Source organism: Petaurus breviceps, unplaced genomic scaffold, assembly GCF_028583685.1.
Source record: "Petaurus breviceps papuanus isolate PSGF00001 unplaced genomic scaffold, PetGlider_PUasm1.0 76, whole genome shotgun sequence".
Lineage (NCBI taxonomy): Eukaryota > Metazoa > Chordata > Mammalia > Diprotodontia > Petauridae > Petaurus > Petaurus breviceps.
In genome coordinates, this window is record NW_027186473.1 from 14,251,456 (window position 1) to 14,272,568 (window position 21,113).

The following is a 21,113-nucleotide window of genomic DNA, read 5'->3' on the forward strand; positions in this document are numbered from 1 at the left end:
ACTTGCCTAAGGTCAAATAGCTTTTAAGTGTAGGAATTGAAATATTTCCAAGTCTAATGGAATAATAGATCTTTCCATTATATCAGATTGCCCTTCTGATTGTTTTCATCTTTGTTAAGGGAAACTCCCTGGTGTGAAACTACCTCCACAGAAACATAACTCTTAAATAACTTGTCTTAAGTGAGTTGCCTGGAATATTGAGAAATTACATGACTTGTCATGGTCATACAGCTTAGTGTTTTCAGAGGTAGAACATGAACTCAAGTCTTTAGAAATTCCAAAACTAGCTCTCCAGCCATTTATGGTATATTATCTCATGACCAGATTGTTGCCTCTAATTATCCTCAATTAATCTAACTATATTAATGCTATAATTGTAACTCTATTATACTGATGCTTTTTAATAGAGTTTCATTTTTTTTTTTGTATTTGTATTCCTCAGAACAGTGGCTCTTAACAAATGTTTGTTGAATAAACAATTGTACTACTTTTAGGGATGTCAGACTGGTGGTTCCTAGTGAAAATAGAGAGGAGGAAAGGCGTGGCCCTTGACCCTAGTATTATAGGAACATGAAGTTTAGAGCTGGAAGGGACCTTAGCAGACAAATCCCTCATTGTTATAGATGAAGAAACTAAGGCATACAGAGTGCAGGTGATTTGCAGGTGATTAGGGCCACATAGCTAAAAAGTGGGATTTGATCCCCAGTTGTCCTGACATTAAGCTAGCTACATTAGGCTGTGTAATTCCAACGGGAAGTGGAAAGTGCTGTGGCTGGTGAGTAAAAGGTGATAGTAGTAAGATTAGTGTTGAACAGGTGCTCTTCTCTTTAAACTTCCCCTAGATGGAGGGTAGGAGTGGAGGCACCAGAACTGTTTATCATCTCCTTATTAGCCTCTTAAACTCCTAGGCTTGTGGAGTTAATAGCAAATGGGAAGACAGGGCCAACAATGGAAGTCAGTCTTTCTGTTGTGTTGCTGCCTTGTCCTGGCCTTCTTAGTGATAGAAATATAGTTTGAAGGCATTTTAGAGAACATCCCTGACTTACTAGGTGATAAAATTAAGGCTTAGGGATCTTAGATGTTCTAAGGTCACACATACAGTGGCAGACCTGGCATTGGGGCTTTTCATCCATTGTTGCCTTCCAAGTCATCTTGAAAGAATCTATATACATTAACTTTAAATTTTTATTAGGCTTATTCATAAAACGGTTAATACTAAACTAAAGTTGTTAAAACTGCTAGCGAAGAAAATAGCTCATGTTTGTATGGCTCGTGCAGCTTTGCAGTGCACTTCATGAGTACATGTCCCAAAAATCTTAGTGCTGCTTTAATAATGACTCTGAGTTTTTGGCACACCCTGTACTTTCTCTTGTTTGATCCTCACAGTAACCCTTCGAGTGTTAATATTTCCATTTAATGGAAATATTATGAGGAAACTTAAGTTCATAAAGGTTATGTGACTTGCCTAATAGGGTCACAGACTATAAGTAGAAATTGAGCCTATGTAGTCTGACTCCCAAATCCTGTGATTACTGATTTAAGTATGAGGTTAAAAAAAAAAAAAGAAAGAAAGTGCCTGAATAATTGTAACTCATAGTTATTATCATATATATAGGCCTGGTCAAATTCAGATTTTTAAAAATAGAAATTAAATTCCACACCTGTGGCAGGTGTGCTTTTTAATTTATGTTGCTCCATACTTACTATCAGATGAGTTATTATTAGATACTTAAAGTACAAGGAGGGCTGGAGAACATTTTGAATGATGGTCATTTTTATTGTGCTCAACTTTAAAATTTGTTGTGATCTCAAAGTTGATTTATCCAGGTGTGCTAAACTGAATCAAGGAAGATTCTAGTAATTCTCATAGCATACTAGTCACACCAGTATATCACACCAGTATATCAGTTGTGCTTTGACTGGGCATAAATGGTGATGAATTTTCTATGTATTTTGTCTTTATTGACATTTCTAATGTATGATTGATTTATTTGCAGGTGAACGCCCATATCAGTGCGCTATGTGTCCCTATTCCAGCTCACAGAAGACACATTTAACTAGACATATGCGTACTCATTCAGGTTGGTAAGAAGGGGAGTGGGGCTTCTGTCATTGTTGGTAAACAACTTTTATAGGGATAGTCTTTCAAAACTGTTACTTCAACTTTTATAAAAACATTCTGAAATGTTTTTAGGTATAATCTTTAGAGTTAAAATAATGTCTGGTCTGATAAAGACTTATGTTTAGATAAGTGATCAGGTGATAAATTAGCAAATTACTGAAGCAGCTTCTTAATGATATGATTGTTGTTTTTATATTATTATTAAACTAATCTGTGTCTCCACCTAGTGGACACATTCACATGAAGTTTTTCCTTTCATTCAATGGATATAAGTAGGAAAATAGCTTTCCTACTTAGAGTATCTTTAAACCCAGTGAAATGGGTTCTTCCACCATTGAAGATTGTAGCCCCTCTAATTTAGCAGATTAGCTGAGTCTTCAAGAGTTGAGTGTCTGTCACCACTTTTGCAACCTAATTATGAGCCTCTCTAAATTTAACTAGGCAACAAACTTAATCTCCCCATAATTGAGTCATTTCCAGTTTAGGTGGACCTGCCAGAGTTTGTACTCTAATCATATATAGACATCAAGAACCCAGGTTCACCTCTTTGCCATAATGAGACAGCAAAGCAGACTTAAGTAAATGATATCTTTGAGGATAAATAAAGGATTACTGGTTCATTTGGATCGATGAGTTGGATGCTTGTGAAAATCTTTTTTAAAAATCAAGTCAAATGGGGTTAAATTTAATGTTAACAGATATTTAATAAAGATAAATTTAATGTTAACCAGTATATTAAAGACCGTAGTTCTAATGAAAAAGGAATTCTCTCTCTTAGAACATAAGAAGGAATGTTGTTTCTGTCATGTGCTCTATTTTGGAGATTTTTTTATAATTGCTTTTGACTACAGTACATGCAGAATTTGGGGGTTGTGGGAACAAAACTATACTAATATTTTGATGAAACATGGAAAAGCAGCATAATATATCAGTAAAACAAATATAGAGACTTATTTGTGCTTAGTTAATACTTAGAATTGTAGAAGACAAAGGAGATACAAATTAAATTATTAGATTGAAGAGCTTTATAACTTAATTTATCATGTTTTATTTTTCTGATGCCTTTTTAAATTTATCATTTTCCAAAGCACTCTTCCCTGTACCTCTTCTCAGTGATCCTTTTCTTGTCACAGAAAAAGAAAAAAAAGTTAATTAACCTGTACATTATGTGCACCTTGTCTGATATTATATGCACACTTCATAGCCATAGTCTCCTACTTCTTAAAAAAAAAAGGAAAAGAGTACAATGCTCCAAGCTTAGTCACTATAATGTAGTATTCAGTTTTTTTTGTTTAATATTCTTGTGGTCATTGTTCATATTGGTTTTCACGGTTCTGCTTTATATCAGTTCAAGTAAATTTTCCCATACTTTTGTGAATTCCTCGTTAATTTTTTCTTAAGATACAGTGCTATTCCATTGCATTTATGTGCTACGAGTTGTTAAGCCCTACACAGTGGGCATTCACTTTGATTGTAGTTGTCTGTTGCCACCAAAAGTGCTGCTCTCTAGATTTTGGGAATCTTTCTTTCTGTTCTTGACCTCCTTGGGGGCGAGGGTGGTGGTAATAGACCTTTGGATCTCTGGATCAAAGGGTTTGGAAATTTTTAGGCACTCTTGGCTCTCCTAACTATATTAGTGTGCCAGCCTCCTCTTTCCAATACTAACATTTTGCTTTTTGTCCTCTTTGACAAGGTGATGTGTGTGAAATGAAGCCTAGTTTTAATTTGTAGTTCTCTTTATTAGTGATTTGGAGCTTCACAGTAGTTAATAGTTCTGAAGTCTTTTGAGAGCTCTCTGTTTCTGTCCTTGGACTACTTTTTTGAACTCTTGAGTCTTAGATAGTCATGTTAACACTTTAGCCAAGCTTAAAGGTGTGTGTGTGTGTGTGTGTGTGTTTACCTCAGTAAAGGGTCTCTTCTCGGTTTTACATGCCCTCAAACCTGTTGCCCTGGGGTCATTGGAGCCTAGCAAACCAGTTTCTGATAACTAGTTAAAATTGCTTGTTGATAATTTCTAATAGGAGCACTAGGTAATGTGATAATCAGTACTGGTTGTCTGTAAGGTGTGCTCCCTGTTGATGAACAAGTCTATTTAGGAGACCAAATTTAGATTAGAATGTTGTTTGATGAGCAAAGAATCAGAAAAAAGAACTTGGGTGTTGCTTTGCTCTGTGTGAATGGGAATATAGATGTAGAGCTGGAAGGGTCATAACCTGCCATGTATATACTCTCATGTATGTACTTCTGGGATATAGTTCTGCCTAAATAGTTTGTACAGCTTTTGAAATCATAACACCAGGATTCTTAGACAGTTCTACTGACACTAGAACATTTATGCAGCCCAGATCCCTGCCTATTACCAACTATGCTAATTCTTTATGGCATCATTTTCTCCTTACTGACCTGCTACTTTTTATAAGTTCTATGTTATTTTTAATAGGATTTTATGGTGACTTTCTGTTAACATATGAAGGAAACCTCATTATCGTAAGCTGTTTCCACATGAAAGTATGAAGTTGTGACACATACATTACATGTTCTTAATGCTAACCTTATCCCTGGATTTTAGGGTGTGTCTTACTTTGGGAGGGTCCTGTAGTTGTTAAAATACATTTTTTTTAAGAATTAGTAGATGGTTAGGGCCATTTGAAAATAATAAAAATTATTAAAACTTAGTCAACTCCTTCATTTTTCAATTAGAAAGAATCCTGGCTCCAGATTTTATAAGTTATTTTGTAAGTAGATTTCTTGTATGTGCTTTTTTAAAGATGTTGCAAAGCTATTTTAAGGTTTGACTTTTGCTGTGGTATGCAGCATAGTAAGACATTATATATTTTGGTATTACTCCCTTTATGAGCAGTATTGATACTGGCAAACTGTAAGTATGTTGCAGAAAAAAAAACATGCACTATGAACTACTTAAAAATCTTTGCCTTCATCATTTAAAGTAACACATAATAAAAGGTGTATTTCACTTAATATGATTTTGCCTCTATAGTATCAATTTAGAATTTATATGCATTTGTACTACCCTTCCAGTTTCTAAAGTGTTATGTCTTAGGGAGCATTAAAGTTTTTAGCATTCTGACTTAGCCATATATGTATGTGTGGTTATTTATATTGGTTAAAGTTTTCAAGTAGTTGGGTCTTTAAGAACCATTTAAAATGATTTTCAACCATTTTAGAGTTAAAATCTGACTAAAATCATTGTACACTTCCCTAACTTAACCAAAATGTATTTATATTTAACATAATGTACCTTTTGTCAGTGATTCAGGATCATTATTATAAATATCATTTTAAAAATGCATTTTTGTTATCTTTTGTTTACTATCAGCTACATTTCCCAATGTATCTTCCCAACTCCCCTCCCCCTAATAATAAAGAATAAAGAGGGGGAAAATGGTCTAGCAAAATCTGCCCAAGGGAAAACATGAAAAAGTCTGCCATAGACTCCACTTTTCCCTCTTTAAAACCATCAGAATGGAACCTATTTGTGTTCAAGGTCCTTTATTTTTCTTACTTAAGTGCCCTTTGAGGACGTAAGATTCTGAAGGAACAATTGTTTCTTCTCTGTTAGGTTAGTACTGCATCATTTTACAGTTCCTTCTTGGAGTACTGTTCTGAGCCTTTCATTCACAGTGAGTTGATATTTTCTGGCTGCTTCCCGATTTAGGGTGCAAATCTAAAGTTTTTGCTGCATTGAGTTTGTGGGAGCTAGGCATACAGAATATATCTGCTTCTTTTTAGACAGTCTTCTTGACTGGGCCTTTTTTTTTTTTATCATTAGCATTCTTGGGTCATTTGCCTAGCCAGTGGAATATGTAGGTTAGAAGGTTTATGGATATGTTACTTTTTTCTCATAATTAATTACACATTGCTTTCCAGAATAGTTGTACCAATTCACAGTTTGTACCAATTATTTGTACCAATTGTAATGATTTGTACCAATTGTACCAATAGTTGTACCAATTCACCAATGGTGCATTACCATGCCTTTCTTTTCCACATTCTCTCCAGCATTGCCTTTTCCTCTCTTCTGTTATTTTTGAGAGTTCACTGGATGTGAGGTGAAGCCAGTGTAATCTTGATTGATATTTCTCTAAATATTAATGATTTAGATCAGTGGTCTCAAACTTGGATAGAATGAGGTGTAATGTAATGCCAAGGAAAGGCAACTTCCCAGGTTCAAAATACCAGCATAGGTGCTCTCTATTTTATTCAGTGACAAACCAAGAACAGAGAAGATCAAAACATGACATCATTCAAAATACAGCATTTACTAAGTGTGATTAAATAATCTCCAAGTACTACCCCACCCCAGGATCTTCCAATCATTCAATCAATTACAAAGTCCCTGTTCTAAATACTACTCCACCCCTAGGCTATACCTTAATTAAGTCCACCACAAAACCCCTCTTCTCAAATGGAGATTAGTTTCCAAACATAGGTAAAGTACCTTCATTTGTCAATCACAGAGCACAATAAGGTCAAAAGTTCCCCACCCCCTGGATCACAATTGAATCTACCCCAGAGTTACATCAAGTTTAAACACAGCACTTAATACCCAAATGGAGGTCTTTTCTTCATCTTGACAGGAGGCAAGTTCTCAGCAATCTTAGTTCCTGGGGAGACAAGGCTTAGCAAGGCCATAAGATACATTGCCAGTCCCTTCATGAATTCATCCTCTGTCTGTAGAACAGTCCTAGAACCCCTGAACACATTAGCAAAGCCCTCTCCCAGGATTTCTGTAAACATACAACAAGAAAATCCTTCTTCAGGGCTTCTGAACCAACAGAAAGGCTCCCAGACCCCTGCAACAACAGCACTGTCCTTCACCAGTGGACAGTATTCATTCTGTCTGCCGGACAGTCTCCAGACCCCTGCAACAACAGTACTGTCCCTCACCAGTGGACAGTATTCACTCTCTGTCTGCAGGACAGTCTCAGGGCTTCTTAGCGAACAGCCAGGTTCCAGGACTTCTTCAACAAAAGGACTGTCTTTCACCAGTGGACAAATCTGGCAAAACAACATCAAAACAGACAGACAAAGTACCAGCAAAACAGCCATGTCTCCTCAGTCCTTGGCAGCTCAGGGGGCAGGTCTCAAAAGTCCAGGGCAATTCAAAGCGGCCACCAGCAATTCTCTTAGTCTCTTTCTCTCCACGAGGTGCTGCTTCCAAAAAGGTCTTCCGCCTCTCTCTAGTGTCTCTCCAAATCTACCTCACCAGCTCCTCCCAGTTCAGGACTTTCTTTTCACATCAACAAGCCCATCCCACAGGTGGGATTAACAAACTCTGGGTTTTAACACAATCAATTTGAAAACCAAGCCAATACAGGGGAATCTTTAATTGCCATTACTATCACATGAGGCCACTAATGTAGGCATCCTGCAGTCATGTATTGACTTGGGAAATTACATATTAACATTATCTATGTTTATTGTAGTTTATGTTGTTAAATATTTCATAATTATATTTTAATGCATCTGGAGTGTTGTGGTGCCAGTGTTAGATACCTCTGATTGGAGCATTTGTTGAGGTCAGGGCTAATGCCAGCTCAGATTCAATTTTCAAAAACTAATCCCTCTTGCAGGAAAATAAGGGAAATCTGGTTCCATCACAGCATTCTTTTATTTCATTTTTTTCTAGGTATTCATATATTCCTTGTAGAAAAAGTCCATTTCTTTCATATGATTACTCGTATCCTTTAATTCCTTATCAAGGAAATACTATACTGTTACATTCAAGTACCACAGTATGTTAAACCATTCCCCAATTTATGGGTACCCACTTTATTTCCATTTCTTTGCTACTATAAAAAATGGCCAAAACATGTTTTGTGTGGTGACCTATACATAAGAAGTTCCATACGAAGTATTATTGAGGATACTTTGATAGGAAAAATGAAATGGTCTCATCATGTAATATCAAAGAAAAGCAGATGGACAGGTTTAAATATACATAAAACATAAAAAGACCCCAGACCAAACATTTTTTTAGCACTTTGGGTAGGTCATTTGTATTATTTATGGGAAAGCATGAGCAAAAATTACATAAGATGAAAAGGCATGGATGGAATCATAAAAAATTGCCATCAGTTAAGTCCCTAGATCTTTTTTAATATGAGCTGTTAAGATCTCTCTCATCTTGTAATTTCTACAGTGTGGAACTTTAGTAAGCCTGTCTTTACCCAAGAACCATTTTGTTGGACAAGAAACATAGAAATTCCTCTGTTTAAGACTTGCTACCACACAATTAATTTTTTTTTTTTAAAGCAATTGGGGTTAAGTAACTTGCTCAAGGTTGCACGGCCAGTTATTTCTGGGTGGGGTGCTAAGTATCTGAGCCTGGATTCGATCCCAGGTCATCCTGACTCTGGGGCCGGTGCTCTTACTCACTGAGCCACCTGGCCGTCCCTAAACAATCGGGGTTAAGTAACTTGCTCAAGGTTACACGGCCAGGTGTTTCTGGGTGGGTGCCAAGTGTCTGAGCCCGGATTCAATCCCAGCTCATCCCGACTCTGGGGCCAGTACTCTTACTCACTGTGCTACCTGGCCAACCCACAATCTATTTTTAAAAATAATTTTTATTGATATTTGTATTTTTTTTTTACATCATCATAGTTTTCTCCAGTATTGCTTCCTATCCTTTTCACAGAGAGCTATCCCATATAACAAATAATTTTTTTGAAAGACAGAAACATCAAAACAAATGCAGTATAACATGTGTATACCTTCTACCTCCAGGAGGGGGTAGATTAAGGAGTATTATCTCATAATCTCTTTTCAAGCCATGTTTTTTATTATAATTTTGTAACATTCACTTTTGACTTGTAAGGTTGATCTTTGCATTTTTGTTATTGTAGTCATTGTGTATATTATTTTCTTGGATCAGCTTATTTTACACTGCATTGGTTCATGTAAATCTTTTCATGCTTCTCTATTCATCATAGTCATCATTTCTTACAGAGAGTAATACTTCATTATAGTCATATTTCAGTTTGTTTAGCCATTTCCCAATCAGTGATCATCTGAGATTCCAATTCTTTGCTATCACAAAAAGTGCCGTTATAAATATTTTGAGGTATATGGAAGTTTTCTTCTTTTCAATGACTTTTGGGAGGTATAATCTTAGTAATGTAATTTTGGGTCAATATGGACATTTGATCACTTTATTTCCATAATTCCAAACTGCTTTCCAAAATGATTGTACTAGTTCACACCTCCACCAACAGTGCTCCCTAGCTTCCCATAACTCCTCCAACATTGGCTGTTGACATCTTTTTGTCATCTTTGCCAGTTTGCTGAGTGTGAGGTAAAAACTCAGGGTTGTTTTGACTTGGCATTTCTGTTGTTATTAGTAATTTGGGGCATTCTTTTATATGATTGAAAATACTTGGCAATTCTTTTGAGTACTTACTGTATTGTATCGAGTACTATTTATTGTATAAGAATAGCTTATAGTCATGTAGGCATACAGTTATCCCTTTCACGTTGCAGGTGAAGGAGGCATTAGGGGCTAGAGCTGCAACACCCCCTTGATCTTGAATATCTACATAAGACTTTTTGGTCCTCCCTTTGTACCAGAGAAGAAGCCTGAATTATTATTATATTAAAAGAAACTATGTTGATACCATACAATACTATGCACATATTTTATGCATTTCTGAGTTTCTAAAATTTTTTTTTGTCATCTACTGGCTTTCACAGGTTGTTTGTGGCTTCTGCAAAACTCCAAAAATTCCCATTTAATTTCTTTTGCCAACTCATGATATATTGAAATCTCAGTGGGGAAAATCAAGATGTGGAAGGGATAACTATAGATGACTCTCTTGATTGATTGATAGATTATGTAACTTGGATAGCAAACTCTTCCCCCCCCACACACTCAACTGCTTTGTTTATCAATAACTAGGTGCATTAATTTTATTAGCGCAAGTTTTTCAATTTCATATAATGAAAGCTAGCTATCTTATCTTTTGTAATTGCCTCTCTTCCTTGTTTGGTGAAGAATTCCTCTTCTACCCTTATCTGAGCAAGGTATATAAGTTGTTTATTTTTTAATTTTTTTAATGCCACAATTCATTTATAATAGATTTGGCTTTATTTTATATTCAGACAAAATCTACCTACCTGTAATTTCCATCTTTCAGTCCTAGTTATTTATATCCTCTGGAGCCACACTGTTAGAATTAGATTCAGTCTTAATCTTCAAAGAGTTTGAAGACCATGCTTATCCATGACCCCTGTTCATCTTCACCTATCCTCTCCTCCATTCTCTTCTCTTCCCTTCCCTCCTTTCAGGCTAAGCATCTTCCACTCCTATTTGCTCTCCTGGATTGGTTCAAGCTTGTGTATTTCCTTCTTGGTTTACTCACAGAATTGAACCTCATAACCAGATATGGCATGACTGATGCCTGGTGGTTACTTTAATTCCTTCTCTTGTCCTGGACATTTGGACCCAGCCCTGTGTTCTGCAATTTAAAGTTTCCTAGAGCACCGAGAAGTGAAATCACTTGGCCAGGGCCACAGCCAGTGTGGATCAGAGGCAGGGGATCTTTCTGACTCCAACTCCAAGGATGACTTTTTCTACTACACCAGTCTGCCTTCTGGAAATTAAGCTATTATTAATGAAGTGATTTTACAGTCATTGTACCCTGGACCATTGGAATCAGTCAAACACCTCTATCTTCATAGGAGTTAAACTTGTTCAGTGTAGGATTTTACATTTGATCTTCTTAGATTGACCTTATTCCAGTCAGCTGATTATTTTTTTGAATCTTGATTCTCTTGTCTCATGTAAGTGTAGTTTTGTATAGTGCCTGGCACATAGTAGGTACTTGATAAATGTTTGTGTTGACTGACTTTGTGTCTGTTAAAATCTAAGTCTTTCACCAAGAACATAGTTGAGCAGAAATCTAGCAGTTCCTCTAGTTTGACATTGTTCCAACCAGTAATCCTTGAGTAATCAATCATTTCTACTAGTTTAGCATTTCACAGTCCTTCAAGTCCTTCACGATTTATTTCTTCCATATGATTACTCCTGCCACTGGGTAGTGTTAGAACCTCTCTAAGAAGAAGTAGATAGGTTTTGTGAGTTGCGGCAAAAAGATATTCATTGACTTGTAACCAACATAGTGATGAGTCTCTCTGTACCTAACTCAGCTAGACCTCATTTAACAGATGTATTGTCTTTTTCTATAAATATAGTCTCAGGAATACCTAGTAATGAGTCGTCAGAGGTAGAACTTTAGTGGAAGTTACCCTCCTAGGTTATCTTAGTAAACTTGTTAAAAAAAAATGAAAGGTTAATTTGCTATGAAATTTTCTCTGAGTGAAACCATTTTGAGTTAGTCGTTAGTTTTCCGTTTTAAAATATTTACAAATAATTTGATAATCTGTTTTTGAATCTTGCCAGCTGTCAAACTTGTCTGTAATTTCTGTACTCTACCTTTTTTTTTTCTCACTGGAAATTTTCCTGCCTTAACTATTAACTTCATTCAGGGGGAAACAGTGAAAAGATGAACAGTCATCAAAAGAAGAAACAAAATTTTGTTATTAATACTTGGGAAGAAGATATAATCACATTATCGCACCTGTCAAATTGGCAGAATAAATTTAAAAGCTGCAAAACCCATTTCTTTGGGGGATTTGGAGAAACAGGTTGCTTCTACCCCCATTGCTAGTAGAATTGTAGACTTACTTGAACAAACTTAAATATACAGCAAAAGTTGAAAAGATATATTTCCTGATTCAATAATTCATTTGTTGGGAATGTTTCCTGCATGTGTTAGTTGAAACAACAACAAAAAGGTATCTGTTCAAAGATTTTCATTTGTTCAGTCGTGTTTTCATGGCCCCATTTGGGGTTTTCTTGGCAGAGATACCAGACTGGTTTGCCATTTCCTTCTCCAGCTTATTTTACAGATGAGGAACTGAGGCAAATAGGGTTGAGTGACTTGCCCAGGGTCATATAGATGTGAACCTTTGGGAATGGCCTAAGAAAGTATTTAAAAGCATTTCTGTATTTTCAGTAGGTATCCTTTATTGGTTTTGAACAAAATATGCTTACTTGGAGTTTATTGGCTTTTGAAAGGGCATTATTAGTTCTTAATATTTTATATTATTTTTATATGTATCTCTCTCAAGATTTGAAACTATTTTGTATTATGTTAATCTTATTTATTCACTACATAGGAATATGTTCAGATCCCGTAATTATGAAAATAAATAACATGAACTGCTTTATGCCTTCATGGGGGTTTATATATTCAACATTGAACCATATGTTTTGGGAATATTTTAAAGGAGTATTTACTATTATGTATGAATGTGCTTTATTTATTCCTTTTTATGACTTAAATTTGCTAGAGCTTGAGTATTTTAATAATTAATTATTTTGCCATTACTCATTATGGAATTTTGTCTTAATGTAAGCAAATTTAATGTCTTAGTTTCAAAGTTTCCTTTCTAGCTTTAATTATAGATTTTAAATCCTTGTAGAGTTTGAACAACTTTGAATTTTTTTGATACTGTATGAATATTCTGTTTGATCAATTGTTAATTTCCATTTTTCTACAATGCATTCCAAAGGACCGGTTGGGTATGGATACCATTTGGTAATATTACTATAGAGTGATCTAGATGGGTATGTACTCTGATAGAATGTGTGTTACTCTATTGCTCCTTTTAATTTTTTTTTTTTTGGTACTGTTTTTCAGTGTATTTGTGATTGTATTTTTTTCCTAGCTTATTCTTTTATGTGCCATATTTACTTGTGTTTTCCCCTGAAATACTCTCTTACTTTCAAAGTACCCTCCCATCTTCTACTTTAAAATTTCAGTGAATCTGCCAAGAGGGAATTTGGTTCAGTTCAATAAATATTGAACAAATATACTTCTTGTATATGGTGAATACAGTGTTGAGAGAGATTAGAAAATTTTGATATAATCCCTGCCATAGCTTTATAGATTTAGAGCTATATGGACTTCAGAGATTGTTTGCAACTAGTTCAAACCACCCATCCTACAGAGTGTCAAACTGAAGTTGCAGAGGTAATGAACATCAGAAGAAGGATTTGGACCTAGGCCTTCGAACTCCTGAACCAGTGTTCTTCTCTACCACCTTGCCTCCTCATGGGGATTATCTGGCAGGGGTATAAAAGACAGTTAAAACATACAGTATTGCACATTAAGCTCATTATATAATGCAAAGCAAAATGTTTTGCAAGGTTCAAAGAGTAAAAGGATATATTAATACTTATGAGTAGTGGGATAAAATATTTAAGGAAGGTTTCCAAAAGGTGCAATTTGAGTTTAAAGAATGGGTAAAAATTTAGCAGGTTTGATGTTGTCATTTTTCAGCTGCATTTAACTCTTCATGACTCAATTTGGGGTTTTCTTGGTAAGGATGCTGGAGTGGTTTGCTATTTTATTCTCCAGCTCATTTTACAGATGAGGAAACTGAGGCAAACAGGGTTAAGTGACTTGCCCAGGGTCACACAGCTAGTAAATGTCTCAGGTCAGATTTGAACTCAGGAAGGTGAGTTCTCCTTACTCTAAGCCTGACATTTTAGCCACTGTGCCACCTTGGTCCCCTAGCAGGTTTGATAGGGAAGAGGATATTCTAGGCATGTGAGATTAAGATAGAAAGGTAAGATGGTTCACTATTTTAAAAGGATTGTTTAACACCAGGCAGAGAAATGTGACTTGTTCAGTAGACATTAGGGAGCCATTCCATTGTTGATGACTGAACAGGAGTGGTTTGACTAGAAGATCATGAAGATTAGAATGCCTTCAGTTTGAAGAATTAATTGAAACAGAGAGAAACTGGAGGTAAAAACTATTGGGAGTGTACTGCTGTAGGCCAGGTGTTCAGTAATGCATGCCCATGCCAGGGCCTCTCTGGAAGGGTTGAAGTTGTTGAAGTGAATAAGATTACTAAGGTAGAGAGTGTAGAGAGAAAAGAAGGAAGAAGAAATAGAAAGGGAGTAATTACAGCAGTGGGAGACAAACCAGGAAAATTTCCTGAGGATGGGTTTGAAAACAGGTTAAATTTAGTGACTCCTGTAAGTAGAAGGGAGGAAATGAAAACAGGTGATTTGGAGAACATTTGAGGCATGAAAGGAGAAATTTGAGGGACTTGTCTGTGGGATGGCCTTAATTGTAGGGAAAATAAGAAGTTGTATCATCTACTTTTTAAGTATTGGGTGGGGATATGGTTGAGAATTTTAGATAAGTGACTTAAATCAGAGCCCCCCAATTTCTCCTTTAAAATGAAAGAACTGAAATCAGTTTCTAGAGTTCCTTCTTGATATGACAGATTTATGATTGTACTTGAACTCACTGTAATGAATGTGATAACAAGTTTGTGCCAATAACTACCAAGTTGTGTGCCGTTGACTGGGAAATAGAGAGGGTGAGCTAACTACCTTAAGCCTTTCCTTCTTTCTCCTTTCTCCCCTATCCATCACCCTCCAAGTCCTGGTGGGTTTTATGCTAATTGGTGGGGACACAGGAAAGGCAAAAATAGTTTTTGACCTCGAGGAACTCACATGTGGACACAAACATGAACATAAATAACTAGGTACATACAAGATAGATAGAGAGTGGATGGAAGGTAATTTCAGAGGATAAGCAGTCAAAACCAAGGATACCAGAAAAGACCTCCTGCTATATGTTGCTATGCAATTTTTAGGAGGGCTCATTTTAAAGGTTGATGAGATTTTCAAATTAAAGTTGCTAAGAATGGTAGCAGAAACGGATAATAGTCCCTCCTTTTACAGTCAAAATATTGGCAGAGAAGAGGAGGAACTAGTAAATACTAGTCAATATACTAGTAAATATGGCAACTAAAAGATGCATGGGTCAATTTATTACTTTGTGCATATTTGCTTAAACTTGGGTACACTGTTCGCATCCATCCCTCTACCTTTGTTCACATTAGTTTTGAATTCATTTTACTTAAAATTTATTTTCTTCCCACTTCTCTTATGTTACTTACAGGTGAGAAGCCATTTAAATGTGATCAGTGCAGTTATGTGGCCTCTAATCAGCATGAAGTAACCCGACATGCAAGGCAAGTTCACAATGGGCCGAAGCCGCTGACCTGCCCACACTGTGACTACAAAACAGCTGATCGAAGTAACTTCAAAAAGCATGTAGAGCTCCATGTGAACCCACGACAGTTCCTTTGCCCTGTATGTGATTATGCTGCTTCCAAGAAGTGTAATCTGCAGTATCATATCAAGTCCAGGCATTCTGACTGTTGTGACATCGCAATGGATGTTTCCAAAGTGAAACTTAAAAAATCCAAAAAGAGTGAGGCAGATAGTTGTGTTTCTGATAGTGTGGCCAGTGAAAAAACTGAAAAAGAACAAACAAAAACAAAGGGAGATGTGGTAGAAAAGATGAATGAAAAGAATGTAAAAGTTGAGAAGAAAGAAAAGGAAAATGCCTCAAAAGAGAAAAAGCCGTGCACTATGGTTTCCATAGGCCAAGTGACCACCCGAAATCGTAAGTTGGCAACAGAGTCAAAGGAGGTAGATGTCAAAACAGGGAAAGGTTCAGAAAAGTCATCTAAAAACAAGAAAGTTAAAAGAAAGATGGAAAGTGAAGCAGCTTCTTCAAATAGTAACCCAGTGAATGATACAGAACCTGTGGTGAAAAAGAAGAAGAAAGTTGAAAGCAGATCCAGAAAGAGCCAGGAAGCTGGAAAAGATGAAGGCAGAGTGGAAGAGCATAAAAGACAGAAAGCTTGCCTGAAGAAAAACAAAAAAAAGAAAGCTTTGAAAGGTAAACATGGTAAAAAACCCACCAAGTCAGTTCAGGTAAAGCCAACTCAAAATGAGCTGGTCCCTGAAAAATCTCCTCCTCTTCCTCCTCCTCCTTCTCTTCCTCCTCTTCCTTCTCTTCCTCTTCTTCCTCCTCCTCCTCCTCCTCCTCCTCCTCCTCAAGAGGATCCAAAGGAAAAGTCTGACAGCCCTAGGGAAGAACCACAGAAAGAGGAAGTACTTGTGGAAGATTCCTTAGTGCCTGTTAATAGCCCAATAGCTGAAGAAAGGTCAAACACTCAGGACTCCCTGTCAGCATCAGTGCCGGCACCCTCGCCAGAGCCAGCGTTGGCGCCAGCGCCAGGCCCAGTGCCTGTACCTGCACCTACATCACCGACAGAAAATGTAGAGAATGCAGAAATGAAAGACCAAGAAATGCTTCTTGGGCAGCAGGAAGAAGACAGAGAAACTGCTTTTCAGAAAGCTCTAGATGAAGAGCCAAGTAAGAGCCAGGCTGGTGGTACCCAGGAGTCACTTACGCCATCCTCTTGTGAGCCAGAGGAAGATCTTCCTGATAGAGAGCATCAAACTGACACAGTGTGTGAAATGGAAACTGAAACGAGTCCAGCCCCAGCAGAGCATCTGGCTGATACAGACCTGACAGCTGAAGAGCCCCCGTCACTGCCAGAGCTGCCCCCGCCAGAACCCCCATGCTTGCCAGAACCAGAGTTGCCTACTCCTCCAGCAGCAGCAGCAGCAGCAGAGCAGTGCAAGCCAGCCTCCCCAACGGTGCCTGTGCCTTCTTCAGCTCCTGCTGCTGCAAATGAGTCTCAGGAAATTGATGAAGATGAGGGCATCCACAGTCATGATGGCAGCGACCTGAGTGACAACATGTCAGAGGGCAGTGATGACTCTGGGTTGAACGGTGCTCGATCTGTACAGGAAGAAACAAGTAGAAAAGCTTCCCAGGAAGAAGTAGCAGCAACAGTGGAAGCAGCGAACTTTGTGTGCATTTTCTGTGATAGATCTTTTAGGAAGGAAGGAGAATATAGCAAACACCTGAATCGACATTTAGTGAATGTCTACTACCTTGAGGAAGCAACTAAGGAGTTAGAGTAACTAAACTCTGTATGAACAAGCCTACAATCCTCTTATAAGATCTATTACATTTTATGCATAATGATTGTAGTAGACAATTCTCTTTAATTTTCTTTTGTTTAAGTTTGGAATAGTGTCTGGTGATCTCCAGTAGATACCTTTTCTTCACCACTCTTCTTGTATAATAGTTTGTTAACCTTTTGCATACACTAGTGAATCCAAGGAATTGGATTTCTCTTTTCTATTAAACTAGCACTAGTGAAAGACTATTATTAGCCTTTGCATAAATTATTTTTAAAATGAAATTTTGAAAACCAGGATGTTCTGTTGATCATACAGTTATCAGTTTTTTTTTTTCACATTTCTAGTCTCTAGTTTTATCTAAAATACATTTTTGGTTCCTTGTTTAGTTAGGCATAAATCAGTATATTGGTAGCAAATTACTCAATGGTTTTCTTTGAGTCTCAGAAAATTAGCACTTTTAAACAAAAAAAAAAAGCCACAGTGTGGTTAAAGAAATGAACAGTCATACTTTTTTAAATGTTCTTTGTTTCTCCCTATAATGGACAGTGAATTTTGTCCACATTTATTAGTCTTTTTTCTGATTTTTATTAGAATTTCTGATTTGTATTTGTCAATCTTCATATATATTATAACAGTGGTTTTTAATTGTGGGAAGTAAAGGGGAGTGTTATTTTTTATTTTTGGTGGTGCTTTAATGGCTTAAAATGTTGCACATTGTGTTTTTTTTCCTTTTTTTTACCTATGCAGTGTAATCTTTTAGAAATAGCATTTTTTTTTTTTTTGCTGTACAGGAACACTTTATATATGTGAGTGTATGTGTGTATATACATATGTATATATATATATATATGCATGATTATTTTGGTTCATTTTTAAAAAAACTTTCAGGTTTGTTGCTTACCATAGAGCAGGTGTTCTGTTCATTTCCTTTGCTGCAGTTTGTTGTCTTTTTCATTAAGAATTATTTGTGTGTATATGTGCTAATGTGTAGTTTGTGAGCAGATGAAGCAAATGCAGATTCCATTCATTATATTTTGATTTTCACATCTGATGCATATTAGAATCTGTGTTTCATGTTAATTTATTTTTTTAAGTGGCTATAGTAAATTGGCACTCCTTGGTTTTGATTTCAGAATCATTATGCAATTTGGCTGCATACTGTATATATGTATGATAAATTTGTGAGTAAAATCTCACACAGTAAACATCAATAGTTTTTTTTTCACTGAGTCCATTTTGGTACGGCTACTTCCCAAATTGCATAGTATAAATTGAACGTTTCACAAACATTTTTTTTCATAAATGGCTGATGTCCATATAGCCACCAATCCAAATAAATAAGTATAATATGCTGGTAAGTAGCAAACCTGGGATTAGAAAAGGAGGGAAGAGAATTGGCTCTTCCTTTTTTCATTCGAGTTATACAGAGCCTTGGAATCTTCCAAGGTTTCAGCTGGGGTAAGAGAAGGCATTTACAGATATTTGTAGATCCACTCCAGCTCCATAGTATGAAGAAAGTGAACAGGGCATCCAGTATAGTTAACTTTAACCTTGGTGCCATCCGGATGAAAGAAAAAAACCCCAACATACTCTCAGGACACACTTTGCTGGCTCCAGCACTGTGTGCATGCTCCCTGGCTTGCCCTTGCAGCATAGGTTCTTTGGCCAACTGTTTTAAAGACTACAAATAAAAATTTGACTAAGTTTTTTTCTTTTTTTTTTTTTAATCTAAGAAGTTTTCCTAGCAAATATATTGGATTTGAGCACAGTGATGGTGGTGGTGGTAGGGGGAACCTGAGAAGTCCTAATCTCAAATTTCTGGAAAGTCACTTTAATATTTTTAGGTTCTCTTCTTTAAACATGGGACCTGATCATACAAAATGTGTTCTGGTCATATTTCGGCCATGTTCCCAGATGTGCCGCAGTACAACTTGAATGAATGGGGAAGCTTGGGGTGGGGGTGGGGGGGAGATATATGGACATGGGATGGGGGAGGGGTGCTTCTTTTGGCAGTGGTTTGAAGATGAGTTTTAGGTTAGAGGGTGTGGAACTTGGTATTGGGAGGCCAAAGATTTAAGGAAGCAGAAAAATCTCATGGCAAGAGTAAGTTGTGTGAGGTAGCATGTGTTCAGTGTGCATGAATGGGTATGATTAAATGGTGTTGAATATTAGGCTCTGACAATCATTGTCATCATAAGATCAAGTTGCAACTATATTTATGTTTAAAATTTTTTAATAATGAAACTAGTTATGTCTTCCTTTAAAAAACACCTAGTTTTAATATTCATGGGTCCATTTTATTGGGTTTCCTTTTATAGTATATGAATATAAAAATTGACATCTTTTGGTTAAGTGTTTAACAAAGACTTATAGAAACCTCTGTTCTGGAAAGAGGTTTTATTAGGTCCCTTCAGATCTCTTAAGCAAGAAAATTTTCCATCTCTTATAGATGTTGAAGAGCTTTAGTAATATTCTAATGCAGTTTTAAGACTAATCTAAAAAACTTAAGAGTTAAATGTAACAGATTAACAATTTGATCATTAAATTGATCAAGACCTATGTTGCTGCAAGATAACTTTTTGTTTTACTGGGTAGTAGGTGGAACTTAAGACCCTTTCTCCCAGCAAGCAAGGACTTTGTGACAGTCAGGCCTATATTAGGTGCTGTCCTTTATTGCTATGTGGTTTTGCTTATTGATTTAAAGTAAATCAATAGCTCCAAATACAATAAATAGAAATTTTATTTGGAATAGTATTTGCATGAAAATGTCTCATCTTTCAGTTTTTTACTTGGATAGAACTGAAGCTAGAATTTTTGGCAATATATTAAGAGAAAGTAACAAGAAGTTAACATTCTATTCATATGTGTAAGTTGATGCTTCTGTATTATTGGTAACAAACTACCGAAATACTATAGTGTGTGAATCTAATTAACTTAATGCTGTTGGTCTTCTAAAATATGTATTTCTTTTGCCTTTTAAACTTTTGTATTACCACATCGTTTCTTTTTTCAGTATTTTCCGTTTATTTCTTAATAATTTCTGTTTCATTTTGGTTTCCAGTCATAGGTGCTTCTTTTTCAAGAGGATTGTTGATGATGCCTCTTGTAGATATAAATCTGCTCTTGTCTTTCATACTTGGCCCATTTCTGGAGCCACTTCTCAGTTTGAACTCTGTTGGGCGGGGGAGGGAAGGATGTATCGATTGACATTTGGAGGTTCATAACCTTAAACAGAAGTAACCCCCATAGCATATTGTCCTGTGTGTTTGAAACTTGTTAGTGTAGTTCTCAATTCTGGACTGAGGCTCAAAGGCTGAAGTTTTTCTTTTCTTATATAAATTGCAAAATGGTGAAAACTGGCAGCCTGTGTGTTGTCACCTTGCTGACCTCAGCAGAATAACTGAGCTTATAGTGTTACTCAGATTCAAGGAATTCCTTGAGTATTGGTTTGTGTAGATCCACCATCTACACGTAATATTAACTGAATCCAGACAGCTAATGCAGTTGTTTCACATGTACATATGCTTTGTTTTTGTAAGACTACACTAGTTATTGAATTTTGTAAGCTGGCACTGAAACATTTTTTATAATGTTTTGTTGCACCATGTTTGAAGCTTTTACAGTGCAATAAATGTATTATTTTCTGAAGTAAACCAAAGGTAAATTTCTCATGGTTCTTGCTGCCTGCTATAGCAGCACTTGAGGATCTTTTATACATTTGTAATAGATGAAAAATAAACCAGATTGCAAATCCTTTTTTTTTTTTTTAAACTTAAACCATGTATAAGTCTTTGGTCCAAATTGTAGTGTAAACTAAATTGCATTATATTAACCCATATGAGTGTATTTCCCTAAGCATAGTTATGTTGAAATAAACTTTATTAAAAAGTATATTGCCTTGGTGTAAGTCTTGTTTGTAGTCCTTGAAAATTACTTCAATGTAATTGTAATTCAGCATTTACTAGATAATCTGATACTCAAGAAGGTCTATATAGAGGCATGGAACAATCAGGGGCCCTTATAATTCCTAGTAAAAAGCAAGCATTTTTATTAGGTAGTTGTTTTAGAGCCATTATAGTTAAATAAAGGGATAACTTG

The 21,113-nt window shown here is 36.3% G+C and overlaps 1 protein-coding gene across 3 annotated transcripts in view; it reads left to right on the forward strand.

Moving 5' to 3' along the window:
- REST (RE1 silencing transcription factor) overlaps positions 1–20,906 on the forward strand; it is a 30,923-nt gene extending 10,017 nt beyond the window's left edge. For all 3 annotated transcript variants that reach the window (XM_069105289.1, XM_069105292.1, XM_069105290.1), the window contains exons 3-4: positions 1,998–2,081; positions 15,127–20,906. In XM_069105289.1, coding sequence (XP_068961390.1) covers positions 1,998–2,081; positions 15,127–17,012 — 1,970 coding nt within the window. In that variant the 3' untranslated portion in view covers positions 17,013–20,906. The remainder of the gene's footprint in view (positions 1–1,997; positions 2,082–15,126) is intronic.
- Positions 20,907–21,113: the final 207 nt, after the last annotated feature.